This window comes from Drosophila willistoni, assembly GCF_018902025.1.
Source record: "Drosophila willistoni isolate 14030-0811.24 chromosome XL unlocalized genomic scaffold, UCI_dwil_1.1 Seg141, whole genome shotgun sequence".
NCBI classification, from domain to species: Eukaryota; Metazoa; Arthropoda; class Insecta; order Diptera; family Drosophilidae; genus Drosophila; species Drosophila willistoni.
Window position 1 is genome coordinate 2,850,575 of NW_025814052.1, and position 26,265 is coordinate 2,876,839.

The 26,265-nt window shown below is 38.4% G+C and overlaps 5 protein-coding genes across 5 annotated transcripts in view; 2 read left to right on the forward strand and 3 right to left on the reverse strand.

Annotated features, from left to right (window-relative positions):
• Positions 1-5,999: 5,999 nt before the first annotated feature.
• On the reverse strand, positions 6,000-6,373 carry LOC111519277. Its single transcript, XM_023179037.2, has one exon. It carries the CDS (start codon positions 6,371-6,373, stop codon positions 6,029-6,031), a length of 345 nt encoding a protein of 114 aa, XP_023034805.1. The 3' UTR covers positions 6,000-6,028.
• Positions 6,374-7,067: 694 nt separating this feature from the next.
• LOC111519291 lies at positions 7,068-7,956 on the reverse strand. Its single transcript, XM_023179237.2, has one exon. It carries the CDS (start codon positions 7,909-7,911, stop codon positions 7,243-7,245), a length of 669 nt encoding a protein of 222 aa, XP_023035005.1. The 5' UTR covers positions 7,912-7,956; the 3' UTR covers positions 7,068-7,242.
• A 141-nt stretch (positions 7,957-8,097) lies between these two features.
• Positions 8,098-9,512, forward strand: LOC6648441 (putative uncharacterized protein DDB_G0271606). Its single transcript, XM_023179236.2, has 2 exons — positions 8,098-8,356; positions 8,492-9,512. Exons 1-2 carry the CDS (start codon positions 8,315-8,317, stop codon positions 9,269-9,271), a joined length of 822 nt encoding a protein of 273 aa, XP_023035004.1. The 5' UTR covers positions 8,098-8,314; the 3' UTR covers positions 9,272-9,512.
• Positions 9,513-10,528: 1,016 nt separating this feature from the next.
• On the forward strand, positions 10,529-11,233 carry LOC111519278 (melanoma-associated antigen D4-like). Its single transcript, XM_023179041.1, has one exon. It carries the CDS (start codon positions 10,529-10,531, stop codon positions 11,231-11,233), a length of 705 nt encoding a protein of 234 aa, XP_023034809.1.
• Positions 11,234-12,488: 1,255 nt separating this feature from the next.
• Positions 12,489-26,265, reverse strand: part of LOC6648446 — a 41,198-nt gene continuing 27,421 nt past the window's right edge. Inside the window, exons 4-7 of the mRNA XM_023179234.2 lie at positions 15,590-15,681; positions 15,318-15,443; positions 14,318-14,659; positions 12,489-14,248 (exon numbers count right to left, since the gene is read on the reverse strand). Coding sequence (XP_023035002.1) covers positions 12,607-14,248; positions 14,318-14,659; positions 15,318-15,443; positions 15,590-15,681 — 2,202 coding nt within the window. The 3' untranslated portion in view covers positions 12,489-12,606. The remainder of the gene's footprint in view (positions 14,249-14,317; positions 14,660-15,317; positions 15,444-15,589; positions 15,682-26,265) is intronic.

The window sequence follows — 26,265 nt, forward strand, 5'->3', positions numbered from 1 at the left end:
TTCTTTGATTTATTAGTTATGTATAGAGAAAATGTGAAAGAGAACTGAACCCAATTAAAATGTTAAGTACATTGTATAACTTGAAATTATTTGCAAAAAATTACGCATACGCAATGTGGGCTACTACTACTATTCTCTTTCCGCAATTATTAAAAATATGTGTGCTAAAATGTAAATTAACTTTGAATAGATGGTTAAATTTGATCAAGAATTATTCGAGGCTTGGGTTTGGGTTTTTGTTTGCCTTATTTATATTGAGCAAGTGGCTTAGCCTTGGCTTACCATAACTGGAACCCTACTGGGCTCTTGCCTTTCCTTTTGCTTCTTGTGCCATGGCAAGGCATGGCATCTCCTTAATCCTCTCACCCCTCTCACTCTTACTTACTGCGTCTCTCTGTCACTCTCTCTCTCTCTCTCTCTGTTCTCGTCTTTATTCGCCGCTATGGTGGCCCGCAGCGCCTTTTCTAATGCAATTGTCATGTTTTGGCTTTGAGTTTCAATTGCCATTTATTTTACTTGGCTTTCGATTTAGTATTTACATTGTGTGTGTGTGTGTGTGTCAGTGGGTGTCAGTGTCCTTGCTGGCAGGTGTCCCAAGCAAACATAAAGCTGGCAACAAGGACAAAATAAGCAACCAGCGGTTAACTAGCGTCAAACGCAGCAATCTAAAAGAGGGGCTAATAATATGTTTATGTTTCTTTTCCAAGACAAATTCATGTACATATACATATACAACTTTATCTATATATTTCTTCTTCCTTTCTTTTATTTGGTTGATCAAAACAACTTAGTCACTCACTTAATGAATCTTTGGCAAACTTTAAGGGCACCTGTTGCCATTCATCTTAGGAAGGAGTATAGAAAATTGCAGAACCGTAAGGGAAAGTCAACTTTGCATTGCTAATTGATTTGAGGCCGGGAAACTTTCATTTTCCCAAAATGAAAAGAGACATCTACAATATATTTGACATATGCATGTAAGGACTGTCTGTGTGTGTGTGTGTCTGTGTGTGTGTGCCAATTTTGTTTTCCTTACCATCCTTTGCTGCAAATAGAGGCTTGTGCTTTGGCAAATAACCGCAATATGTTTGCCTGTGGTAAAGTGGAAAACTGTTTTTCCACTGAAATTGTGCTATTCTCCATACATATTTGTCTATGTATGTGTGTGTGTGTGTGTGTATATATATATGGAGATAAGCAGTCAGACAATTATTGTACACACTGCGGTATTTTCGAAGGGTATTTATAGCTCTAATGTTTATGGAGCCCGTTCCACCCATCGACCATCCTTTATTGTATACTCTCTCTCTCTCTCCATTTCCCCTCAGAGGGGTTTTCTTTCTCGTTTAGATATTTGCATTTGTGGTTTTTTGGTTAATTCGGCAAATTCACATTTTAAGCGCCCATTTCACCCACTCGTGACTCTCTCTCACTCTCTCTATCTCTATCTCTATCTCCCTCTCCATGGAAATCTATTTATAGGTGGAAGGCGCTGTCAATGTTGCCATGGTGTGCTGAAGTTTTTGGGGAGAGAACAGAGAGATATAAAAGGATTAAATATATTTTATATTATATTACTGTATTGCATACAATTTGCTTTATGGCCAAATGCAGTAGAAATTTCTTGAATACTTTGTATATGGCTAAGAAGATTAGAAGTGGCTATTGTATGGCCAGATGGTAGACAGATTACCAAATTGTCTACAAACCTTTGATTTTTGTTCGCCTCAACAGCCTCAACAGCAGTCTCAAGTTAACAAAGAAATTTTCTTGGAAATACATAAATGTCTTGAAAATGCACTACTCTAAAGACTAATTGGGGAAATTCCATCAAAATGAAAGGATAACCTTGATCTAATTAGAATAAATAAATTTCAATCAACTGGCCAACTTTTAACTCGAAATCTTTTGCTTAATTATGTCATGTGGGTAGACGAAATTGATACATAAGAGCAAAATATTATCGTAAAATTTCATTGAAAATATAAGGATTAGCTTCAAGTTCTTTAAATAAGTTAAATTAAGCGTTTGTGTGCCTGTCTCTCTCCTCTTTGTCATTGGCTGGTCAAAAGCTCTTAGGTCTGTGTATGTCTATGCTACGCCTAGGCGATACCCTGGAATCTCAATTAAATATTCGACACTTACATATGTATGTATGCCTAATATACCCCATCTGAATGTGGACGATGGAATAAGCCGGCTTCATTATTATTGTCTCCATTGGCAGCGCCTCATTTGGCTGCCGCGAATGGAGCGTGCTGTTGCGGCTCTTTGGGGCGATCCTAAGTTAAGTACGTGGCAAGACCCAAGCCCCCCAGACTCTAAACTGCAAATGTTTGAATGACATACAAACACAGTCGTAAACAACTTTCAATCATATGATATGCGCTTTCAATTATGTGCGGGTCGTTGAAATGAAATGCGCGCAAATAAAATTTATGTGGATCACGTAGTCATTCAATGTACGGCGTTAATACCTGATACCCTGATGGCCCGCCCCCTCTCCTACTCCTCCGCCTACTCTCACCTGTGTGTGTTTGTGTTTGTGTGGTTGGCTTAAAGCAAATTGATAACTCCATTGCGAGTGTATCAAATGTGCAGTACAAGTGATGCGTAGGCTTTCATAATCGCATTTCGATTGCGAATAAAATTTCTTGTTATTTTGGTTGCCAGCACAAATATTGCAAATTGCAAAAAAAAAAAAAAAACAAACAAACACACACACACACACACACGGTTTCAGTCTGGTTTGGTTTTTGAATGGCCTTAACCCCGCTTCCGTCAAAAATTTTCCCCAATCTCCATTCTCTCTCTCCCTCTCTCTATCTCTCTCTCTCTCTCTGTGTTGGTTTATTTCGTTTTATTTTTCTTTTTGGCATTCATTTGATAGTCGAGACACGTTTCTATAAACAACGTTTTATGCCCGTGTTTATGCTTTAGTTTGCCCTATGGCTGGACACTGGCGTCCAGCTTGTTATGTAAGTGCCAAAGACCATATTCAATTTGAATTAAAATTGCCAATGTCTCTATCTCTCTCCCCCTCTCCCTCTCCCTCTCTCTCTCTCTATCGAAATGTATATATGTATGTGTATGTGTCGCTCAACGCATTCAAATTCAATGCACATGCCATATTCCAGCAACAAAACAGTTTTAAAGAAAGTTGGCCACAATATGCAGAAAAGAAAACTAACTAAATCAATACAGAAAAATAATATAATTACTCAACGGCAAATAAAAAGGTGAGGGCCAAAGCAAGAGATTACACAAAAAATATTAAAATTTTAAATAATAGTTTCCATTATTTTGTGAACAACAAGAAATAACTATATATGTAATACTTTGCTTTAGTTATTGGGTAAATTTAAAAAAAAAAAGTATATAAAAAATTTATAAAATTCTTAAAAACTCTTAACTTTGTGAATCTGTAACAATGACAAATTTTAAACGCTTTTCAAACGTGATATCACATTTAATTGGATGTAAATCAAAGTTAGTCAGTTATTAAGTTATTTTTTCAAAGATAAAAATAAAAGACCAGAATTTCATGAAGCTCTAATTTAACCAATTTTTTAGGTATTCGAAAGACACATAGCTTTAATATTAACACGTTATGTCTTTCAATATGTACATCATTATGAAATTATAAAAATTTAAAAAAAAGCAGGTCCAAATTAATTTTAAAATATGCTACATTTTTGTGTATGTAACTTTTTAAAATCGGCTAGAACTTGACCGAAATGCAGCCTCAAGGAAATAGGTGTGATCACCAACGATTATTTTTTTAAAAATAACTTTAATATTCTCAAATAATGCTAACTTTCTGAATGTGTTTGTGAAAGTCTGGCTTTGGTTTAATGTTAATACGGACTCTTAAATTTATGGTATTCATTACTTTCTACCAATTGTGTATACACTTTATTAAGAATCATGGATCAATGGATCGTGTGATCTTACTGGAATAGTTTAAATCAAACTGATTGTATATGGGTAGCCAACTAAAAGTATGGCTATATATCGACAATTCCTTTTTCAAGGCTAAAAATACTTGCGAATTACATGTGAATGGAGCAAACAAAGATACATAAAATGCTTGATTTAAGTTTTTCTTTTTTGTATACCCAAAAAAAAGTTGAAAGAGATTACAATCAACAGCCCTAAACCCTTTAGTCTTTATTCGATTCGGTTTATATAATACTTGAAGTCATGCATTTGGATTTTTTGGTTAGATGCTTCTCTTAGCCACCTTTAAGTCTTATGCAACAATAATAATAATATTCAAATGAAATTTTCATGGTACGCACTTGTTATTTGTTATGTCTCTCGGTGTTTTTTTTTTTGTTTTATTGGTTTGTGTTTTTTTTTTCGAGGGTCTCTTACTGTCTCGCTCTCTCCCACTCTCTCTGTCTGTTGGCTTTGTGGAAATCATCGTGACATATCAATTGAATTGTCGTTTAAGCCATATTCAAAAGGTAAGTATAAAACACTTAAGCCCTGAGCCGGCGCTGCACAGTCTTTGTCTTTGCGCCAACGTCATCGCCATTGCCATTGTCTTCTCCTCCGAGTACGAGACCGACTGCGTCGTTTCATTTTTTTTTCCTTCGGTATCGGTTAAACGAAATCAATTACAATTAGTATAAATCATGTTGTCTAAAGCGTTTCTACTGACCTTGCTGGTCCTGGCCAGTCAGCAGGATGCTTGCAAAGCGCAATTATCCTTCCACAACGATGCCCACACAAATTCCTTTACACTAAAAACACCCGGACTTCAGCATACATACACGAGATACTATGGAGCGGCGGCCAAACAACAGGCACAGCAGGAACAGCCCCAGACTCAGAGCCAGGCGGCCGCCAACCAGGTTCAGAGCCAGGCCCAAGATCAGGCCCAAATTCAGCAACTGCAGCAGCAACAATTGCAATTGCAACTGCAACAGCAACAGCAGCAGCAGCAATTGCAGCTGCAGCAACAACAATTGGTAAGTTATCCCAAAAGAATACGAAGAGAAACGCTCCAAGAACCAAGTCAAAATTTGTATTTAGAAAAAAACAAAATTGAAAGATACTCCAACAAAAAAACCAAGCAGTGACTACAAAATTGTGAAATGTTGTTTCGGTGTTTGTGTTGCACATCTTTCCGAAGACTTGTATTTTTTATTCGGATTCAATGATCAGCCGCCAAAGGTTTCTAGTGCACCCGACATTGGTTGCATGACCTCACCGAAACCCATTTGCATGCCTCCATTCATCTGCTGGCCCAATATTTCCACACTTTGTTCTTGCTTCATTCCACCGCCCGTTTCGATCATCTCTTTCACCTGGGACGCGGCTAACAAAATGCCAGTGCCGAGATCCTTGAGAACGAAAAAATAACACCAACAAATTGAAAGCCTTTAGATGAAGACGATTGAGGGAATTAATTCCTAATTATTCCCACCTGAGGTCGGGCCATGGTGTAGCCCAAAAGTAATAATAACCAAGTCCAAACAAGAGAATTCATTTTGAGGTATGAATACTTTAGACTCGAGATGGGGCCTATTTAAACCTTTTAGTAGATCTAATTAGCTTGGCATGTCATTTGGCAATATTGCGGGTATTGGTCCACTAACCGCACAATCTAAACTGTTGTAATTACCCTTCCTCTCGCTCTCTCTCGCTCTCTCACTTATGGTGTGCTCTCTGTTTTGCCCTTTTTGTGTTAGTTTCCGGTTGGAGCTGTTGCAAATGACTTGCATAATGCACAAAACTGTTGTTCAGAATGAACGATAACCTGGCAAATTGATCGCTCTGTGATAATCTAAGTAGTAATTACTAGTGCCAAGTCATACCCTACATGGAGTGGCTCTTCCAATTGCGCATTCATTTGAAGCATAGCATACCAAAACGCAATTTGAGCTTCATTCTCATTAATTTATTTGAAATATGCATGAAAATTTTTTCTTGAGTATTTTTAAAATTCTATAAATGCCAAACAAAATTGAATTGAAATTTCTATTCCCAAAATTCTCATTTATTGAAGCAATAAAATAGGTTAATTGTTTGTTGAAAAGACTTCAGCATCGCCATTATTTATGTCTCCATAACCATAGGGTTGATCATTGACATCTGTGGTAAAGAGATTCTTGAGCTCATCGAAATAGTTTCGAAATGAATCCACCATCGATTCCCAAGCGTTCTTCATCTGCTGTCCAAATTCCTTGGCTGCCTGACCCAAACGTTTGTCCAATCTCGGCTCATCGGGATAAATCAAATGTGGTCGCACATCGTCATACTCATTGGAGTATTCGAAATCAACTTGCTCATCCCCGGCCTGGGCCAGCAGCAGCATTGTGGCTGCAATCACAATAACGAGCACAAAGCTGAATGCGGAAGTCATTTGGCCAAACTGATGGCCCGCCAGTCATGATTCGGTCCTTTTGTAAACAACATTTCATTGCATTTTGGCTACGTGTGCATACGATTGAAATGCGATCAACTGATATGCATCGACACTCTCAACATACAAGAGAATTATTGCCAATTTTTGAGATTCATCTCGAACGGGCCGGAAATTGTTTAGCTAACATAACCCAGCTATCGTGCTCTAGCACACTAAAACAATTAATTAAAACTCAAATAACTCAAATTCTAATAATGGCATTATAAGCTATATTTACTTGACCATCGTGATTTTTGAAAAACACGTCCATTAAATTTTCAATTACCATCAAAGTCCAAAAAAAGTGACGGACCCAGACCAATGGGACAAACGAAAATAAAATTGTTTTTCAAATAAATTTCTTTTCAAATGAATAACTTAGAGGCAATAGCGAAGAAATTCCATTTCGTTTTGATTGATAATTTCAAATCTAGGAAAATAATGTGTGCTTTTTTGATCAGTTCTGAAAAGAATCGCATTCAAAAGTTATGAGAACCCATCAAAATAATAAATATTTTTTAATAAATTAAAGAAAACTTATTTTCCATTCGATATTTGTTTATTTGAACTTAAAATAAGTTCATGCTATACATTTTTTTTAATTCATCTAGCTATAATTCTCAACTTGTTCGAGCTTCAAGGCAATGCTTAATTGTATTTGACCTGCTTGTATTTATTTGTTCTATTGAATGACCACAAAACATATTTTTGTTTTTCTTTTTCAAATATGATATCAAATATCAAATTACAAAGAACAAAAACATAATAGAAATTACTTAAACATATGTGGTTCATCCATTTGATTGCTATTTGAGGTCTATGTTAGTTCAATTGGCTGGCATTTGAGGTGGGGCAGCTAGTGCCGTCGTCTGCCCCGCGGTGGAGCTGATCTTTTGGCGCACTTGTTGCACCACATCGACGACATTGTCGACAAATGAGAGCCACATGCCTTTAATGCGATCACCCAAGCCAATTGATTGTTGTCCACCAGCCTCGGGTGTGGCCTGTCGTCGACGACGATGGAGCTTCTTCTTGGTCTTTGAATTGACCCTCGAACGGGAGGCATTGTTGGCGGCACGTTTCAAGGCCCGTCGTCTTCGGGCATCGACATCGTCATCATCGGCGGAAGATTGGGTGGTGGTTGCCGTCATTTTCCAAAAGCACGGTTCACGTTTCACTCGATGCAAGTTGAGATGTCTCCGCCGGCGACGGCGACGACGACGCTCCTCTGAGGAGTCATCGTCATCGCTGGGTGAACGCATGGCATCGCCAAAGCCCACAACAGTTTTCGAATGCACCGACATTAAGGGATTGTCGAAATTCATACTCCGATTGATGGCTGCTCCGGATTGAAAGGCTTCCGCTATATTGCCAGCAATATTCATGGCGCCCAGACTCAATTGCTCAAAAGGGTTCGAATTCTGCGGCCTGCTCCATACAACACTGAAGAGCAGACATAGCCCGAAACCAAATCCAACTGTCGCCTGGAAATGCATCTCGTAACTGCTTTGATCACGGCACAAAATTTCACTTTTTATGTGTGACCAGCACCCCGTTTCGATGGCGTGTCGAGCTTATCTGAAAAATGCCTTGAAAAACAAATGAAATGAATCAAATGAATTGATACAAAACAAAGTAGGCCTTGACGTTCACTAGCCCCTAGTTCAGGGGTTACCCTGAACTGGTCAAATCAGTCTCACTTGTTCGCTTCATCAGATCGGTTTTATTTCGACTTTTTTCGTTTTCCCAAATAAATTCTCCTTGTAAATCTCGGCATTAAAAAAAAAACACAAAAAAATTAAAAAATAGTAAAAAAAAAAAATTAATTCAAAAGGATAATCGTGAATTGGTTCGAAAAAGCATATAGCTATTAAAGATAAAAATAAACGGTTACGAAAAATGAGAACCAGCAATACACGTGGAGGAAATGGCGCTCGATTGGTAAGCAATCAATGGGAAAGTTTTGCTAGATAAGGATGGGGACGGGGGGCGGGGGGCAAGCCGTTTCTCTTCAAGGTTCCGTTAATAAAGGTGAATCGATTATTAATTGCTATTTGCCTTTTTGTTTTTGTACAGCAAAATCCAACTCAATACTCCAGCTTTTCGCCAGCGGGAGTACAATATCAAACTGTCTATCCGCAGCAGCAGCAACAACAGCAGCAAGGAGCGTCCTTCGGTTCAGGACTGTCAGGAGCCAGCTCAACTCGCGGCGGAGCCAAGGTCAAGTCGGCATTTGTGCCAAGTCTGCAGCAGCAGCAACAGCAACTTCTTGCCCAGCAGCAACAAGCAGCAGCAGGAGCCGGCGGTGCAACGGCACTCAACATGCCAAGCTACGCGGACCAGATGCAGGCAGCCTTCCTGGACTACCAGCGCCAGCGAGTGGAGTTTGAGCAGCAGCAACAGCAGCTGCTGCAGAAGCTCTATCACTACTATCCCGATGTATCGGGAGCGCTGGCAAGCCAAGCTGGCAGCCAGTCGGCAGCAACAGCAGCATCCGGAGCGGCTCCGACAAGCGGATTACGTTACGTCCAGCGACAGTCTGCCAACCTTAATGGACTGCAGCAGCAGCAGCAGCAATCGCAACAGCAGCAACAACGTCAACAGCAATCAGTCCCTAGTTTCTATTCAACCCAACAGCACTTGGGATTCATGCAACAGCAGCAGCAGGATGTGCTGCGCGACCAACAGCAGAGTGTGGCCCAACAGTTTGCCACCAGCCAACTGGCCCCCACAACTACCCAGAGCTTCGGCATGGCAGTGCCAATGTCCTCCGTATTGGGTACTACATCGTACCAATCTTCCCCCGAGGTGTCCCATGTGAATTTCAGCAGCGGCAATCTCAACTATAGCTTCTAAGTGCTTGCTAAGTGTATCCAATCTCTATCATTCCTTCTCTTTGCATCTTTTTTTTTTTTTGCATTCTTCAAATTATGTAATAGTTTCTCATTTTTTTTTTTTTTTTTTTGACAATTCTCTGCATTTTGGCAAGAATAAATTATTAAAGTGAGTGTCATCTGCAATTGACAAGAGTTTGAATGGAGGCGAAAGTTTCATGGCTAAGAATGCCAAAATAAAATTTAAAACCAAAACTATTTAAGTACACCTCGTATCCTTCTATTTCAGTTGGAACTTTGATTTCTTTTTTAATCTTGGGTATACAAGGGATTTGTCTTTCATTCTTTGGTGTTGTTGCCTTTGCGTTAAACGGTTTTTCTAATGACAAACCATAAAAACGAGAAGAAAAAAAAAACGAAATACGTAAGTCAAATGAAATGCTTGTAATTTTACGATTACTCCATGGGCCATAAAATAAACAACAAAATATGCAAAAAAAAAAAAAAAAAAAAAGGGGGGAGAGGAAAGATTGGGGGTATGGGCCAAGGAGCTAGAGGAGAGGAGAGGTAGCTGGAAAGTATATTGTCGCAGGAAAATCTATCTAGAGTCAGTTAATCATTTTACTGGGTCAGGTCGAGCCACAGCGGCGGACGACTCAGCTGTGGTTTGTTGGCAGGGGGGTGGTTGTGAGGAGGGGGCTATTAAACCCAAAAGTTGAACTTTTGAACTCACTCACTGACCCCGTTTCTATCTGTGTGACCCCTGCGAACCATTTGCCAACGCTCAACAAAAGTTGAACGCGCGTTTATTGCTCTGCGAATTATTTTGGCCTTTTTCTTTTTTCTCCTTGTTGTTTTTGGGTGCGGCAATGCGAAGCTTTTGCATTGGCACAGATTAAATAGAGGCCAACTCTATCTCCATTCACCTTCGACTTTAACTCTACTCGACACGGAGGCAGTTTACCTACACCCAAGATGCAAGGGCCTGACTAACATTATGAGCCGAAACTCTTCTCCCTTTCCACTTCCATTATTCTTGTTTCTTTTTTCTTTTTAGAACTGTCATTAGGAAACTCTGATATACCTGTCATAAGATTTCAATCGAAGCAATCGATATACATCTATCGCTTTTTTATTATTTTTCTAATTGTTGAGAAGCAGCAAGCTAGTCACCGCGATTTTAGCTCTAAAAATTTTATTAAACGTTTTGTGTTTTGTCAATTTTCTTTTACTTTACTGTAATTTTTTTTTTTTTTTGCTATTCTTTATTGTTTGGACAATGGCGAGTGTTTCTGGTTTTCTAATGAGCATAACGCCACCCATGGATGTTGAGAGCAGTCAATACCGTTTGATCAGATACATTTTAAGACATTCAATGAATGGCCGACCAATTCGGGCCATCGTATTGAAGAATCTGGCTGGAGGACCTCGCAAGTTCTATATGGGCTTGCAATCGCTGACACGTGTGCTGAGGAATCGTTTTGGTATCATCCTGAAGGCCATACGAGCTCCGAAATCTTTTTGGATCTTACGCTTTGTGACATACGCCACAGAGCCAATGGAACGAGTGGATGAGGTGCAAGTAGATAAGCGTCCCGGACGCATTCTATTGAAATATGTTCTCACCTATCTGTTTGTCCGTGGTGAGAAAGTCGAAGACATTGACCTGTTCAATGCCCTCATTAGGATGGGTATTGATATCGATGGCAATGACAGTTACTTTGGCTCCGGAATGCGTAGTCTCATCGAGGATGGTTTTGTTGATATGCAACTATTGCATCGCGAATACCTAGTTTATCCAGGCAATGGCCCACCCCTAACCTTCTATTCATGGGGCGAACGGGCTCAACAACTATTCACCTATGAGATAGTCGTTCAATATGATTATCGGACGGTGAACAAACTCTTGGATGAAATCAATCGGAAAATGCCATATGAAGCTGCTGCTGCTGCTGCTGTTAACCACCTACCTGCGATTCTTTGAGCTTGTCATTTTATCCATGTGCCAATAAAAGAAAAGTTTTCAAGGTCAAGTTGGAGTTTTGTGTGTCTTCATCTCTCACCTTTCAAATCAAATAAAAACTTCTTTTTTTTTCTGTTTTTCTTTTTCCTAACTCACATAAAATGGTTTGTATTTTTTTATTTTTATTTTTTTATTAGTTCTCTTTACATTACGAAAAACAAATATGCAACTTATTTCAATATACACATTTTTTTTTTTTTTTGTTTGTCTATATGTATATTTATGTACAGACAGAACAATAGTCAAGTACATGTATATTTAATTAATTAATTATATATCTGGATGTATATTTTGTTTAGTTGTCTTTGTTGTAAGGGGTGGAGGGTTGGGCGATAGTAGGGAGGGGGTGAAAAGGGTCACAATTCTTGGGGCTCAAAAGAATTGCTAAAAGTGGATTATGGCCATTTGGCCACAATTCAATAAATACTCGTAGGTTTGTGTATTAGTTGATTCAATTTATCTATCATCATGAGATCGGGTCATCCAAGTTATCCCTATAACATTAATAAATTGTTACTGCTGGTTGGTTAATAATATATATATATACATATATATATATATTTTGTGTATATATTTGTATATACACATATATATGTATATAGTTATGTTCAAGTAGATAAACATTTCAAAAACATTTATTTATTTATGCACAACAAGTTCAAAACACAATGCATAAAACATTTGTTGTTGTAACACTTTCATAGTTTAATTAATTAATTTATTTATTTTTTTTCTTTTTTTGTGAATATTATTTAAGTTTTATTTTATAACCTAGATTTAAATTTTGTTTGTTTTGTTTCCTTAAGCTTGGCACATTTAAAAAACTTTTGTTTTGTTTTGTTTTTTTCCATGTAATTTGTTGTGTTTTGTTTTTTTTTTTTTAATTCTCAGGTTGAAGAATTTTCCATAAAATATGCAGAGTAATTTAAATGGTTAAATTTACTGAGCAACTGATATTCAAAAATATTTCTCATTGTATTATATATATATATATGTATAGGGACAATTGTACACACATACATTCATATCATACATATGTATTTATGTATGTATATATTTTGATAAATTGCCATACAACTTCATAATCAACATTTTCAACATCTGTTCTTATTCTCACCAAACTTTTGCAAGTCTTAACAATGCAAAAAAAAAAAAAACAATTTATTTATATGTATATATAGAAATTTCCTTTCATTTTTCTTTAGTTTTTCGCAAGTAGAAAAGTGTTTGCGGAGATTTTCCCCCTTTTTTTTTTGTTTTGCTTATTTTTTTTAACAAATTTTTAATCTAAAGCTTTTCGTTTCGTCGTCTTAGAGCTCTTTTTATGGAGCTTTTTATAGCTCGGCAAATATATTCTCCCTGAAATCCAATTCCGGATGAGCTGAATGCGTCGAGCCATGACCATAGTCCCGTGACGATGACTTCATGGAGCTGCGGGCAGAGCCAGAGCTGAAACTAGAATTCCTTGGACTACTTCGCCGCATGCGGCCTTCAATGACGGCCATTTTATTGAGTGGCTGTGTGGGATCCAGTTCACAGAAGGCTCCAGCTATCAAATCCGTGCCGCTCAATGAATTGAAGCTATCCCTTTTCGATGATCGCGATGACATAGCCCCCCCACCCATCTGATGATGTGAACTGGAGCCGGAACTTTTGCGGCTTAAGCGTCTTGTGTACTGATACTGATAGGCGGGCGGAGCAGCTGCAACAGCAGTGGCAGCAGCACCACCCTGGACTTGTGTGGCACCAGCAGCAGCAGCAGCAACTTGTGGTGGCAAATTTTGACTTCCACCCGGCGTGTAATTGTCATAGAAATCTGTGGGTACTTCCTCCTCATCTTCGGCTCCAACAGTTGCGGTCACCATGGTTCTATCTTGTGACCCACCGCCAGATTGGCTAAGACTCGAGCACATGCTGTACTCGGTACTGGGCTGGCTGCTGCTGCCGCTGGACATGCTCAAGGGATCACTACCGGGCATAACCAAGGCCAGAGAGCCCTTCTCATAGCCGTAGACCGATTCGCGTTTCGGTTTGGGGGAACGTTGCGCGTATAATTTCTCAATGTCAGGCAATTGTCGACCAACTGGTCGCACCTTTTCCGCCTCCCTTTCGCGCTGCAGCATCTCCTGTATGTCCATGCTTCGTTCCCGTTCCAGCAGATCAATAATTTCCAAATCCCTTTCCAAAGTGCTCGACGAGAAGGTGCTACTGCACTCGCTGAACGAAACATCCTTGTGCCTCAAACTGGGGGCGGGCCAACGCTGAGGTGGCATGCCACTTAGCACAGAGCTCTCTTCCCCATCGCCGCAATAGCTGGTGCTGCTATCATCCAAATTGTGTCCACTGTTGCCATTGCAATACGTGGATGCCGTGATCTGCGACACCGAATTGCTGCTACTCTCCCGGTGTCTCTCCCGCTGACCGGTTGGGGCATTGTTGGGCTTACTGCGGCTGCTGTTGTTGCTACTACTGCTAGGACAAGGCTTGCTGCGGAGTCCACCATGCCCGCTGCTGTGTCCACCATGTCCGCCATGTGAGGTGCCATCCGAGATGATGTTGATTTTCACATCATGCTTCTTATTTCGCACATCCTTGCCCAAATTGTTAACACCAGTTCCATCGGCTGATCCCCGACCACGTTGTCTATCTCGTTCTCTAGTTCCGGTGGCAGTCACATGGCCAGTTGGTCCTGCTTGTCCCTGTCTATAGGGAGCACCACTATAACGATCATTGCCCGCATTATGTCCGCCATGCCCGTAGCCACCACGATCGTGGGAGAGTGGAGCAGCCACACTGATCTTTCCACCTGGGCCTGGCTTCTGATTCTCCGATGGCAAACTAGTGGTATTTGTAGGCTCATCCTTCTCAATGGAATCCTCACGCGAACTGGCTGTACCAGCATCGCTGCGTCGTTGATTTTTCTGCTTGCGTTTCGAGGACAAACGGAAATAGCCACGAAGACGCTCTTGTTCGTCTCTGAAATGAAAACGCAAATCGATTCGAGGCCAAATACATAATAATAATTTCGAGTCAAAAGGTTATCACCTGGGCAGAATCTGCGATGCATAAATGCATGGAAATATAACTGTGGGTAGAAATGCCACCCAGACAAACATCAAATAGGTCAAATCGAAATGCTTCTGATTCTCATAGGTCTCCTCCAGTGATAGACGAGCGAAACGCAGGATCATTAGTGGACAGAGGCAAACCACTTGGGTGGCGGCCATGCTTCCAAAATTCCGTTGCTTTCGCTTCTCCCGATGAACATCCAATTCGGCACTGTATAGGTCATAGGAACGAGAACTTGTCCCTCCTCCATTGCTCAAGCCGGCCACGCCTCCGCCACTGAGGGTGGTACGTGGTTCTGCCGATGCGCTCGATGAATTTCTGCCAAGCACAACAACAAACAAAAACAAAAACAAAACCAAAAGCATAAGCAAAAGCAAAAGCAAAAAGTGTGTAAAAGAGTCAAAAAGTTAAGCAAGAAATCAAACTCATTAAACAGCCATTGCGCTGGGCATTCTGCTGGCGGGGGTCGGGGTCGGGGCTGTTCATCGCTGGGATTGAGCTCATTAGCAATACAGTGGCTCATCGGGTCGGGGGTAATAGGTCACGGTTTAGCAGACACAATTCTGATTCTCTATGGCCAAGTTTTCACAAATTGTCTGTGTAGAGCAAATAGGGCCATCAACTCGTTAAGCAATTAACTTTGCAACTTATAACTACAAATTCTATCAACCATATTTTAATTTACCTACTTTTGCCTTTTGCACTAACTCTGACTTTAAGCAATAAGTTTCCGACAAAGATAAAAGTAAATTAATAAAGATCATCATTTGTTATAACTAATTTGAATTTGCTTGTTTTTGAAAACTTATTTAACAAGTTTTATACAGGATGAGATTGTGACCATAACTTAAGCTTTATTTAGAGATAGGTCTATGCAATTTAAATGGATCTCTCAAAGAATGGAAAGGAATTTCCTATGAATGCAATTTGTCATGCAGTATTTGTCGATGTTTTGTTTGTTTTTGTTTTCTCTCACCTTTGTCGCATACGCAAGTCCGCACGGTGCTCGTACATCATTACCGCAAATGGTCCTTCCGGGGGGCGTAGTTCTTGGGATGTGCGTATATATAGATACGATAGCAATATGGCTGGTCCACAATACCTAAGAATAGCCAAAATGAAATGCACACACACACACACACACCCACACACAGAATATATGTATTGTCATTTGAAATGAGCATGAAGAAGAGTGGGTAGATAGGGAGGCAATGGGTCATCAAAGAGGCCGTTTCGAAGTGAACTTACATGAGCAGAAACAATCCTCGAGTGTACTCATGCATGTCATCCATCAAGTTGACCACGCATAGGCCAATGCCAGCCAATTGGGGCATATAGTCCTGCAAATAGAATATAAATTGAATCAAATTAAAGACTTTCCATATCGAATTGATTGAAAGTTTCGCTCAAATTGATTTTATAATTACAAGTAAGAACGAACAAAAAACAAAAAGGCCAGCTGAAGGAATTGCCATTGCCTTGCCTCCCTTCCTCCCTCCCTTCCTGCACAACACCCGCGCCATCGTCTTGCCACGCAACATAAACTTGGCGTGCCAACGTGTCTTTCTTTGACATATTATAAGCTATAAGTCATATATTGGTTTGGAATGTGGCATGTACATATGTATGTAACTATATATGGATAGATGATGGTATGTGAGTACCTACAATATCGATTGGCATACACAAAAACATTAATTGAATGAACTTTTACGCCAAGGAGCACAAACGAAAAGTTCCATTTTGGCCCCGAGGTGGAGACCTTCTACAACTCTCACACACTTTCCACCGAAAAAAGAAAACCTCTCCTCTTTTTTCCCCCATGCCATTCACATGATTTCATTGTAAGCGAGAGTGCGTACCTTTTTGCCGTGCAAAATATCTTTAAAGTGTATCAAATGGACATAACAACTTTTGCAATGTACACAGAAACAAGGTCAATTAAAAGCCATGAAAAATCATCAATTTGATTAAATTTCTATTTATTATTATCAAAAATTGTTCTGCCATTTTGGATTCGCCATTTTATATCGGCCAGTTTATATTGACCATTTTTTAGATCTCTACTGCAGAGATCACTTAAAGATTAAACTTATTAGTATATGAAAATGTTATTTTTTTTCAGTAGAATAAATAAAGGTCCTTTGGAATCGTAGGATTCTAAGTTTTGAACATTTCAGCATAAGGATATTTTCAAGTCGGTGCCCTAAATTGTAATTGTTCCACTGTTTCAATATTTCTCCTCCGCTTTCTCGCGTTTATGTCCTTGTTCCTGCCGCTGTTCCCCTTCCCATTACCTCTCCCAGATCACCATCTCGTTTGGCAATGGCAATGGCAGATGTCATGCCATCCCCTCGACGTACACCCTCTTAATTGTATTGTTTGCTCAGCTCCATCTCCATGCGCCACATCCAAGCGAATTCCCACCCAAAAGGTAGGAGATTACTTTGCCGCGATGTTTCGCGTAATTGTAATTACATATGAATTCGCGCGTAGCGAAAAGTTTTTCGATGCTACCAAGGAAATTAAACAAAAGCCGGAAATGAATTTATGGATGGTAGTGTTTAAAGTTATCTTGTCATTAAAATGAAACTTTTGGGTATAATAATCCACCGTTCCATCCAGTGGTTAGAGATGGGTGCGGATTGAATCCATTGAATAGGCAGGAGGGCATGGGAGATGAAATTCAATCAACAAACAAATCACTCGATTACATTTTGCATCCTAATTGAGATTAATGTTAAAACGATTATCGAATTGCACCTGACTCTGGTATAGATGCTCTTCAAGTAGAGGCCATCAAATTTATTCCACTAGATTGCTCATCACACCTGATCAAAACGGAGAAGGGGGCCAGGATGATATCGTGCAACAAATTTTTTCGCTTAGCAGCTTGCCACTTTTTATTAAGTTGTGTGTGTGTGTGTGTGTGTGTGTGTGTCTGTGGAGGTGCGGAGGGGGGTGGTTAAGTAGAAAACTGCCAACTCACTGGCATAAGGAAAGAGTTCTCGTAAATGATTTTGTATGAATAACTATTAAAAAGTTTTTAACTCCCTCGATAGCAACAGCAGCAGCGGGCAAAAACTTGGAACGAACTTTTAAATAAAATTGCTTAAGCTTCAAGTATAAACTATTTACATATATATGTACGTATGTATGTATGTATGTACATATATATAAAATGAAAAATCTGATGTGGCAAAGTTTTTCACTGCCTGAAATTTGTAATGAAACCTTTTTTTTGTATAAATTTGTTATTTTTTTTTTGTTGTCTTCTTACTGTGAGACTTGACGCTCTGTCCCTGTTTCTGGTCTGGTTTATGGAATGTTGTTGTTGTTGTGTGTGGTGTGGGTGGTGAGGAAAGTAGAGGGAGCTACCCCGCCGCAGTCATTTGGGTAATGAACTGTTAGCGCTTGCTACAATCTGGCCAAGAAATCTGTTTTGAATTCTTTTTGCCCAAATGCAAATATAAAAGACAACAACAACGCGAGCCCAGGACGTTTAACGAGGAAGCCCAGCGCCAGTGATTTTATTAGATTGGATGGTTGGTGGCGGCAGGCACGGGGGAGGTGGAAAAGAAAAGCAATGTAAAGGAAAGAAAAGGAAACTCTGTGGCCAACCGCGACGCCTACAAAGACAAGTGGCGAATGGCAAGGATGGGTATGACAATAAAGATGAAGATGATGATGATGCCAATGGGTAGTGGTAGTAGTTGTTGATGATGATGATGATGATGACGATGGATTGATGGGATGGGATGGGAGACGCTGCACGCAATTTAACGAGTCTTGGGGGCATCTATCTTTCAGTTATTTGCCTTTCTTTCATCGCATTTGTCCGAAATATGTGCGTGTGTGTGTGTGTGTGTGTGTGTGTATCTAAAGACATTTTCTAATTAAAATAAATTTATTTCACATAATGTTTGAAATATTTTGGTTAACATATTTCAACTTTGACTCTTTATGATTTATTTTCTTTTCGTCATCATCATCATCATCATCATCATCATCATCATCTTCATTATTATCATTGTTTTTTGCCCGACTGTTTCCGTTTTTCTCCGTGATTTTCAAGCTTTATGGCATCTTAGTATTTGGCGCTTTCCATCAATTTCTTTCATGGTTTTTCCTTGCTCTTAACCTACTTATTGTTAGATATATTTTTATACCCTTGCAAAAAGGGTATATTAATTTTGGTCAAAAGTGTGCAACGCATAGAAGGAAGCATCTCCGACCATATAAAGTATATATATTCTTGATCAGCTCGACGAGACGAGTTCAAATAGCCATGTCCGTCCGTCCGTCCGTCCGTCCGTCCGTCCGTCCGTCCGTCCGTCCGTCCGTCCGTCCGTCGGTCCGTCCGTCTGGATCAACGCAAACTCCTCCTAGACCGTAAGAGCTACAGAGCTGAAATTTTGCATGTAGGCTTGTTTATACTGCAGGCGTTGTATATCTCGGATTCAGCCGGATCGGATCACTATATCATATAGCTCCCATACAAAAGGCAAAGTCACGAACAGTGACTTTTGTCAATAACTTCGTTATTTTCTGAGCGATTGTCGTGAATTTTAATATTGGTGAGTTAATTACACATATAAACGACTATGCCAAATTTGATCAAGATCCGGTGACTATATCATATAGCTCCCATAGGAACGATCTTTCGAAAACAGTGACTTTGGTGAATAACTTCGTTACTTTTGACGCGATTGGTTTCAAATTAAACATTTGTTAGTTTAATATATCTGTTAATGATTGTGCCAAATTTAATAAGGATCGGGTAACTATATCATATAGCTCCCATAGGAACGATCGGTGGAAAACAGTGACTTTGATCAATATCTTCGTTATTTCCTATGTAGGCCGTTCTTTCGCAAACATTAGCCTTTTTAGCTTAAACGTTTTTCCACTTTTGATGGCTATAAGTAAGGAAAGAGTTACCAAAAATGTTGCAAGGGTATACAAACTTTGACGCGGTCGAAGTTAGCCCCGGCCCTCTGGTTATAACAGTTTTTAACTCTCCTCTTTGTTATTCAAAAAAGGCTCGTTATTATATGCTTTTCCCTTGACCCAAGTTATGATTTCTTTTTACCTAGGAAAGGAAATGACAAAGTTCGTTTGCTTTCCAGTTAATGCGATTGATTCGCTTTCATGCTGAGCACAAATCAATTTGAAGACGGCTCATAAACAGTTTATATGAGTGATGAGGATGTGGATGATGAGGATGCGAGTGCGACGAACGGATGCGGATGCGGATGTGAATGGGAATAAAAACAAGGATGATGCCCTTCAACAAGTGGCCAGGACATTAAATAAGGCTGCCGTTTTACTTATATTTTGTTGTTTGATGGGCGTGGCTCAGAAAAGGGAAACGATATTTACAATTTAGCGCGCGTTTCAAATAAATTATTGACTGCCAATAAGCGAGAGAGTGAGCAAGAGAGACAAAGAGAGAGAGAGAGAAAGTGAGACGGAACGCCTCAAGGCAAACACATTAATAACAATTTATTTCCTGCCTGCAGGACACAGAGACAATATCCCATGGTAGCTTGCCACCAAAATTGTGGGTGGAAAAATGATGAGTCTACTAGCTGAGCGAGTTTGAGTTATGGAGAGCCAAAAATATTATTATCCTTTTCAGTGTCGTAATTTTGACTTTGACGAATTGTAGCTAAAGCATAAAACTTGAAAAGGAAAGCACTTAATAATAATTTACAAAGTTGAAGGAAAAAATGTTACCAAAACCAGCTAACCGTATAGGATTCGGGTCTGGTTTAAGTCTCTGTTCTTTTACAGGATCAGCAATTGAGATTTGGATCTTGATTTGGTCTAAGCTAAATGCTCAAGCTTAACTATCAATTCAACTTTAACTAAAAGAAAAAACAAAGAAAGAAAAAAGGAAAGAAAAAAAGGAAAACTGAGTAAACTTTTAACCCATCCCAACGCTCACACACACACACACACACACAGATAACCCATCCTGGAGGCGGAAAGAAGGAAACTTGGTAAACAACTTTTCGGCTTTTCCCTTTGCGCATTTATTTGACTCGTTTTACTCAAAGTGAAAGAAAAAAAGGAAACCGAAAAGAAAAAGGCACATAAATTACATACATATAAATACGACTTCCGTTTAAACCGGTAATCAAACAGTTCTTCAAAATCTACTTTCCAATCATCCGCCATCATTGAAGTCATCATTACGTGTACAACATTATATTGAGAAACTAATAACATAATTAAAGTTATTAGAAAAGTGAGTTGGAAGAGAACAAAAACCTTTTCACACAACAAGAAAAAACAATAAACATAATAGGAAATTACAACTTGCTGTGACTTATGAGTTTCTAATACGTTTCTAATGTTTTTGATCTGTTGAGTTTTATGAGCAAAGTGAAGATAAGAAATTGTTCAATAATCTAACTTAAGTCACATGGCATCAAGCGTATTCGTATCTTTTGAAGAAGGATATATAAATTGTTTAATCATTCGGAATGAACAAACAACAAATAAGAAGAATCATTCTTTAGACTCAGATTACTCATACGACACGTGCGACATAATGTTTTAAAAGTTTGAAATTAGCAACGATTTCAAAATCTTGTGGATACAAAGTGATTCAACCTCTGTAATATCTTTATATATATATATATATGTATTATTACGATCAAGTCTCTTTAGGCCATTCTTAAAATTTGTAATGGACTCAATTCAATGCTTAACGAGCAGCCAAAATACATTTTTCGAACTAATCAAATGTATTTAAAGCCACTTGAAGGCATTCGGTTTACAGGTGAATGCTTCACTTGAGCCTTTAGACAGAGACTAAATGATGTAAAAAGTTTGGAACTTGTAAAACCCCTAAAGATACAGGAGTCATTTATCTGGTTACACCGCGTCTCATTTGACTAGAAGCTCAGGGCAAACAATGCTATGTTTACATATGAGGTAATGGGGATTCGGTTTAGAAAGAATTGTCTTGGTATTTTTATCCCGTCAAAACATTATTTTGTGTGTTGGAGAAAAGACCAACCATAACGCTAATATGTGTGTGTGTGTGTGTGTGTGCGTGTGTGTGTGGGTGGGTGCACAATCTACATTCATGTTCCAGAGGGAACATTGTTAGCTTATTAACTTGCTATTTACCTGTACAAAAGGAGCAATGCAAATTGCCTTAGAGTCAAAACAAATTAGTTGGAATGGAATGGTTGCTCGTTGTCTGATTCTAGGTTGATTGCATTCATAAAAAAAAGGGAATGAAAAAAAAAAACGCACACACAAAAGGCAAGAAAAGAAAATGTTGAATGGGAATACGAATAGAAATGGGAATAAAAATGGGTGTGAGCGAGTGAAGGGAATAGAAATGAATGATGGCATGGCAACCATCATTTAGTTAAGAGATGACATCGTCAACATCAACATTGCGTGAGCGTGTAAGTGTCCGTGTGAGTGTCCATGTGTGTGTGTGTACCAAATGTAAGCTCGATCTTTCTCCTCTATTTCTTAAGTGGGGTGAGGCGAATAATTTTAACATACAATTTATGCTGGAAACTTTCTCAACTGCAAGGACAGCAGCAAAAAAAAATAACTCAAATGATGAAATATTTCCCAGCGCATCTCATATGGTCAAAACTATCTACCACAAAGAAGAAATTGAGCAAAATATAACGACTAATAAATACACTATGTAAAAAAAATCAATAGGTAAGAAATTGAATTGAAATGAATCTGCTTACTTTTGTTTCTTTCTACATTTGTTTTCTAGCTGGCACACACTGCGTATACGTTATGATTGCAAATGAAGCTGTTGCCAAATCAAAATAATATTAATTTCCAGAGTAACTAAGAGAGTTTCAAGTAAAAGTCCTGTGTAAGGGTATGCAAATTGTATAGGTTGTCATGTGAGTTAGTTCTTTGTCTTGCCTTATGCCTCTGCGTCTGTGTGTGCAAAACGTAAATTTTATTCACAACAGATTGTGCTTACTAGATAGAAATAGAATATACCTAGTTTATGTTTAAAATGAAATCTATATAGAGACAAGGGCAAAATTCATAGGGTTGTAGTCCGAATTTATTCTGCATTTTCGCTTTTGTTTTTCTCTCCTTTTTTGGGGGCTAAGTTTTTGGGGTAAATAAAAGTTTTAATGCTCTTTAGCTGTTGCTGCTGGCAAATTGCGTGTCGATGGGTGGAGAAATGCTTAAATGGCAGCAAACTTCATTGATTTTACGGGTAATAGAATCGCCCCGTTTGTAGAGCAATCAAATTTTATTACCTTCTTTCCACTCACATCATTGCCATCCATTGCCACGTTCACATCGCGAAGTCTACAGACTAAAATGAAGTTTTCTTTTACGTGTTTGTTGTTGTTTTTTTTTTTTTTTCTGTGTGACATTGAACCATTTTAAATACTAAAAGGTAAAGCTCTCCATTGTTTGCCATCACCATTTCCTTTGGTTTCACGCATTGCCAAATTCCGGGTAAACGTTTTACATATTGTAAAATAACAACGTACTCGTCCTACATACATACAAACGCACGTACATATAAAAATTCAGGAAACGAGAGCGAAAGGAGCAACAATACGTTATAATGGAACACAAAAAGTGAATGGGCGAGGTTGGTTCATTTAGTTTTTAATGTCAAACAGAATATATAGGTACATACTAGGCTAGAAATTTAGAAGGCCAAATATATCATTCTTTGATATCTTAGCTTAGTCTTGACATAGTTTCTGATCTTTTCAATTCCTTTGAATTTCATTTTAAGTTCTTTGGCCAACTTTTTGGACATCCTTCGCGATTGTGAAAATTTTCGTTAGCAGGAGCATATAAAATGGCAACTCAAATTTCGTTATAATATTTATGCGATATTCTTGTGTGTCTGTGTGTGTGTGTGTGCCCTGGGCCCGCTGAGTGTCTATGTGTGTGGGCGTGTCTTGTTAAGACATACATACAAATAAAGATATACATTCGATTCGATGCTGCCAAGTGCCGCATTTTAAAGCCAAAGATTTCACAAAAGTCCTGGCCCCCAAATGCGGTTGATGTTGAAGTTGAAGTTGAATATTGAAGGTTAAGTTGGGTTCGAATGGGGTTTTCGTTTTCACTTTTGAGACTGAACGGTTTGGGCTTTGGTTACCCACCTTACCGCCGAGTTACCAACCAATCTACCAATCTACCAATCTACCTACCTCACTTCGTATGTACATATAAATAGTATCGTAAGCAGCTTATTGTTGAAAATCATTTGTTTGGTAGCTGTTTGGCAGTCACAGTCAATGGGTTGACTATATTTTTCTGGTTAACTGACTAAAGTTCATGATATAAACCCAAACGAAAATAAATGAAGAAACTCATGAATAATGCAAAATGTATGTATTATGAATTGAAACGGAATCGTAAGGTGAAATTTTTAATCTACTTTTAATTTCAATTTAAACAAAACTCCTTATGTCAGATCTTAGAGATTCCATTACTTAGTGAATCTAATCAATAAAGTATATAGACAGATTTCTGAGATATCTGAGCTAACTATATATCTCTGTCTATTTTCTTGACCATTATAGTATCGAATATATTGGAAATATAGTGATTGATTTAAGCTCGATTACTTATGTCTCATCAGAACACTAAACCTGCTGGCTGACCTTGTTGAAAATAGGCATTAAGAAAGGTATTAAGGGATATGAACTTGTCTATGTTGGTCTTGGTTTCGTCAGTGTTTGGGTTATCGAAAGCAACAATGCTTCATTTGGCCTACAGCAGAAGTCTGTTTATCTACGTACATATACACTAAAACATTGTCCAGTATTGTCTTTAGTCACCTTTTCCCGCCGTTTGTCTCTGCCTTTTCTACAATATATTCGTATGAAACATGTTATAAAAATAGGCAAATGTTGAAAATAAATCAAAGGACTAGATATAATACGCACTAATTAAAAGTAAATAAAAACGACTCTATAATCATCATGCAATATGGAAATATTGTACCTACAATGTTCCAGTTGTCGTCTCGTTTTTATTTCTTTTTTTTCCCGTTACGCAATGGATAAATAATTAAAAAGCAATGCGCATTTCGTAATTTTTGTAATTTAAATAATAAGAAAACAATAAAGAGCAGACAGAGTCAAAGACAAAGCCAAAGCGGAGCCCAGCCGAGATTATAATGTAAATAAGGACCCCAAAGGTTAGGACCAGCCAAATGACCCAACGACCAACGACGGAGACCCAAAATCACAAAACCGAAGAAGCAAATACAACGCAAAAAACCAAAAGGAAAAAAACGGTGGGCAACAAAAAACAAAAAGCTAAACAAAAGACACTGCCGGACTTAATGGCCGTAAAATGCTTGCCAAGCGGTCCAGCAACAGCAGCAGACGAGGTCGTGCCATGGCAAACATATACATATATACATATGCAGGAGCAGGAAGAAAACCATGTCCTGCACTAGGACCCAGACCCAGACACGGACACGGACACGGATGCCAACACGGACCCAAATTCAGACGCGCAGGGCGCCATTGTGGACACGGACCTGGAGATGTGTTGCGCTTGGTAAGCTTACGATAATAACACAATTATGTACTTACATAATTAAAGTCGTAAAGTGCACACACACACACACACACACACATGACACGCCTCCTCCACACACACACACACACACACAGCCTCTATTATATTCGTTATACATTTTTAATGCACAACTCGACATTTTAGAAAAGTTTCACAAAAATAAAAGAAAAAAATTAATAACAATGTTGTTTTTGACCTTCCACCGCCAAAGAAATTATTTCTCCTCATTTATGTCTAACAGTGTGTAAACTTTGTATGAAAACTTTGCTTGATTTTAAAGGAAATATTGAACGAATATTATAAAATGATCATGTCTTTCCAAATTAACTAAACATCAACTTTATCAACATTAATTAAACAATTTTTGTATCGAAACATTTTGTCATACGATACAATGGAAAATAAGAAACCATTGCCTACTTTTAGGCCGAGCTAGTTTCAGCCTTGGTTCAGTGGAGGTAAAACAACCTCAAGAGTCTTAACATACTCTTAAATGATATAACTATTTATATCTTTAATGAAAATCCTGCCACTTAGTGTCTTCTTCTTGTTAGTAAAAATAGATAGTCAATAGTTAGTCAATAATTTCGTTTCTATTGATAATTGATTTAAGCAAAACTTTGTCACTTTTCGAACAAAGAGAGAAAGAGAGAGTGCTGGAAATCGCTTGAACATTTAATCAATGTGAAACTTCTCGCATAGCAATAAGGATTCTATGGCAAATTGAACTTGAAGCTTATTTGAATTTTCTTTATTTTGTTTGTATTTATTTTGATTATTTGTATATATATTTTTTTTTGGCAATTTCATTTTTGTTTTTGCCCTTGTTTGTATGTGTATTTTTTTATTTTTTTTTTTTTTGATGGTATTAATATTTTATGCTCATGTGCATAACAACAATGGCGAGTGGCAAACAATGAGAGTGGCAACATTGTGGGGCAACGAGACAAACATTTCTTTTTGTTTTGGTATCAAGACACACACACACATATATATATTTTTATGTATGTGTACATATATAAGTCATCCACAGATACACACACATACATATACACAGCGTTTGGCACTTGAAACTTTTCCTTTCTTTTCTTTTGGCCATGCAAATGTGATGAGAAAATTGGCCAAAATTGGAAACTGAGTCAAAGCTGAAGACACAGATAGGAGTTATAGGCTTATGAATTGTTGACTTTGAAAATGGAATGAGTCGATAATAATTAAAAGAAAACGTTTATTAATTAAAATGCGCAACTATGAGAATTTAATACCACAAAAGCAATGCATGAAAGAAAATTCAATTGATTTAAAATTAAATGAATGCAACTGCTATCTCATCTGAAGGTTAATCAACTGGA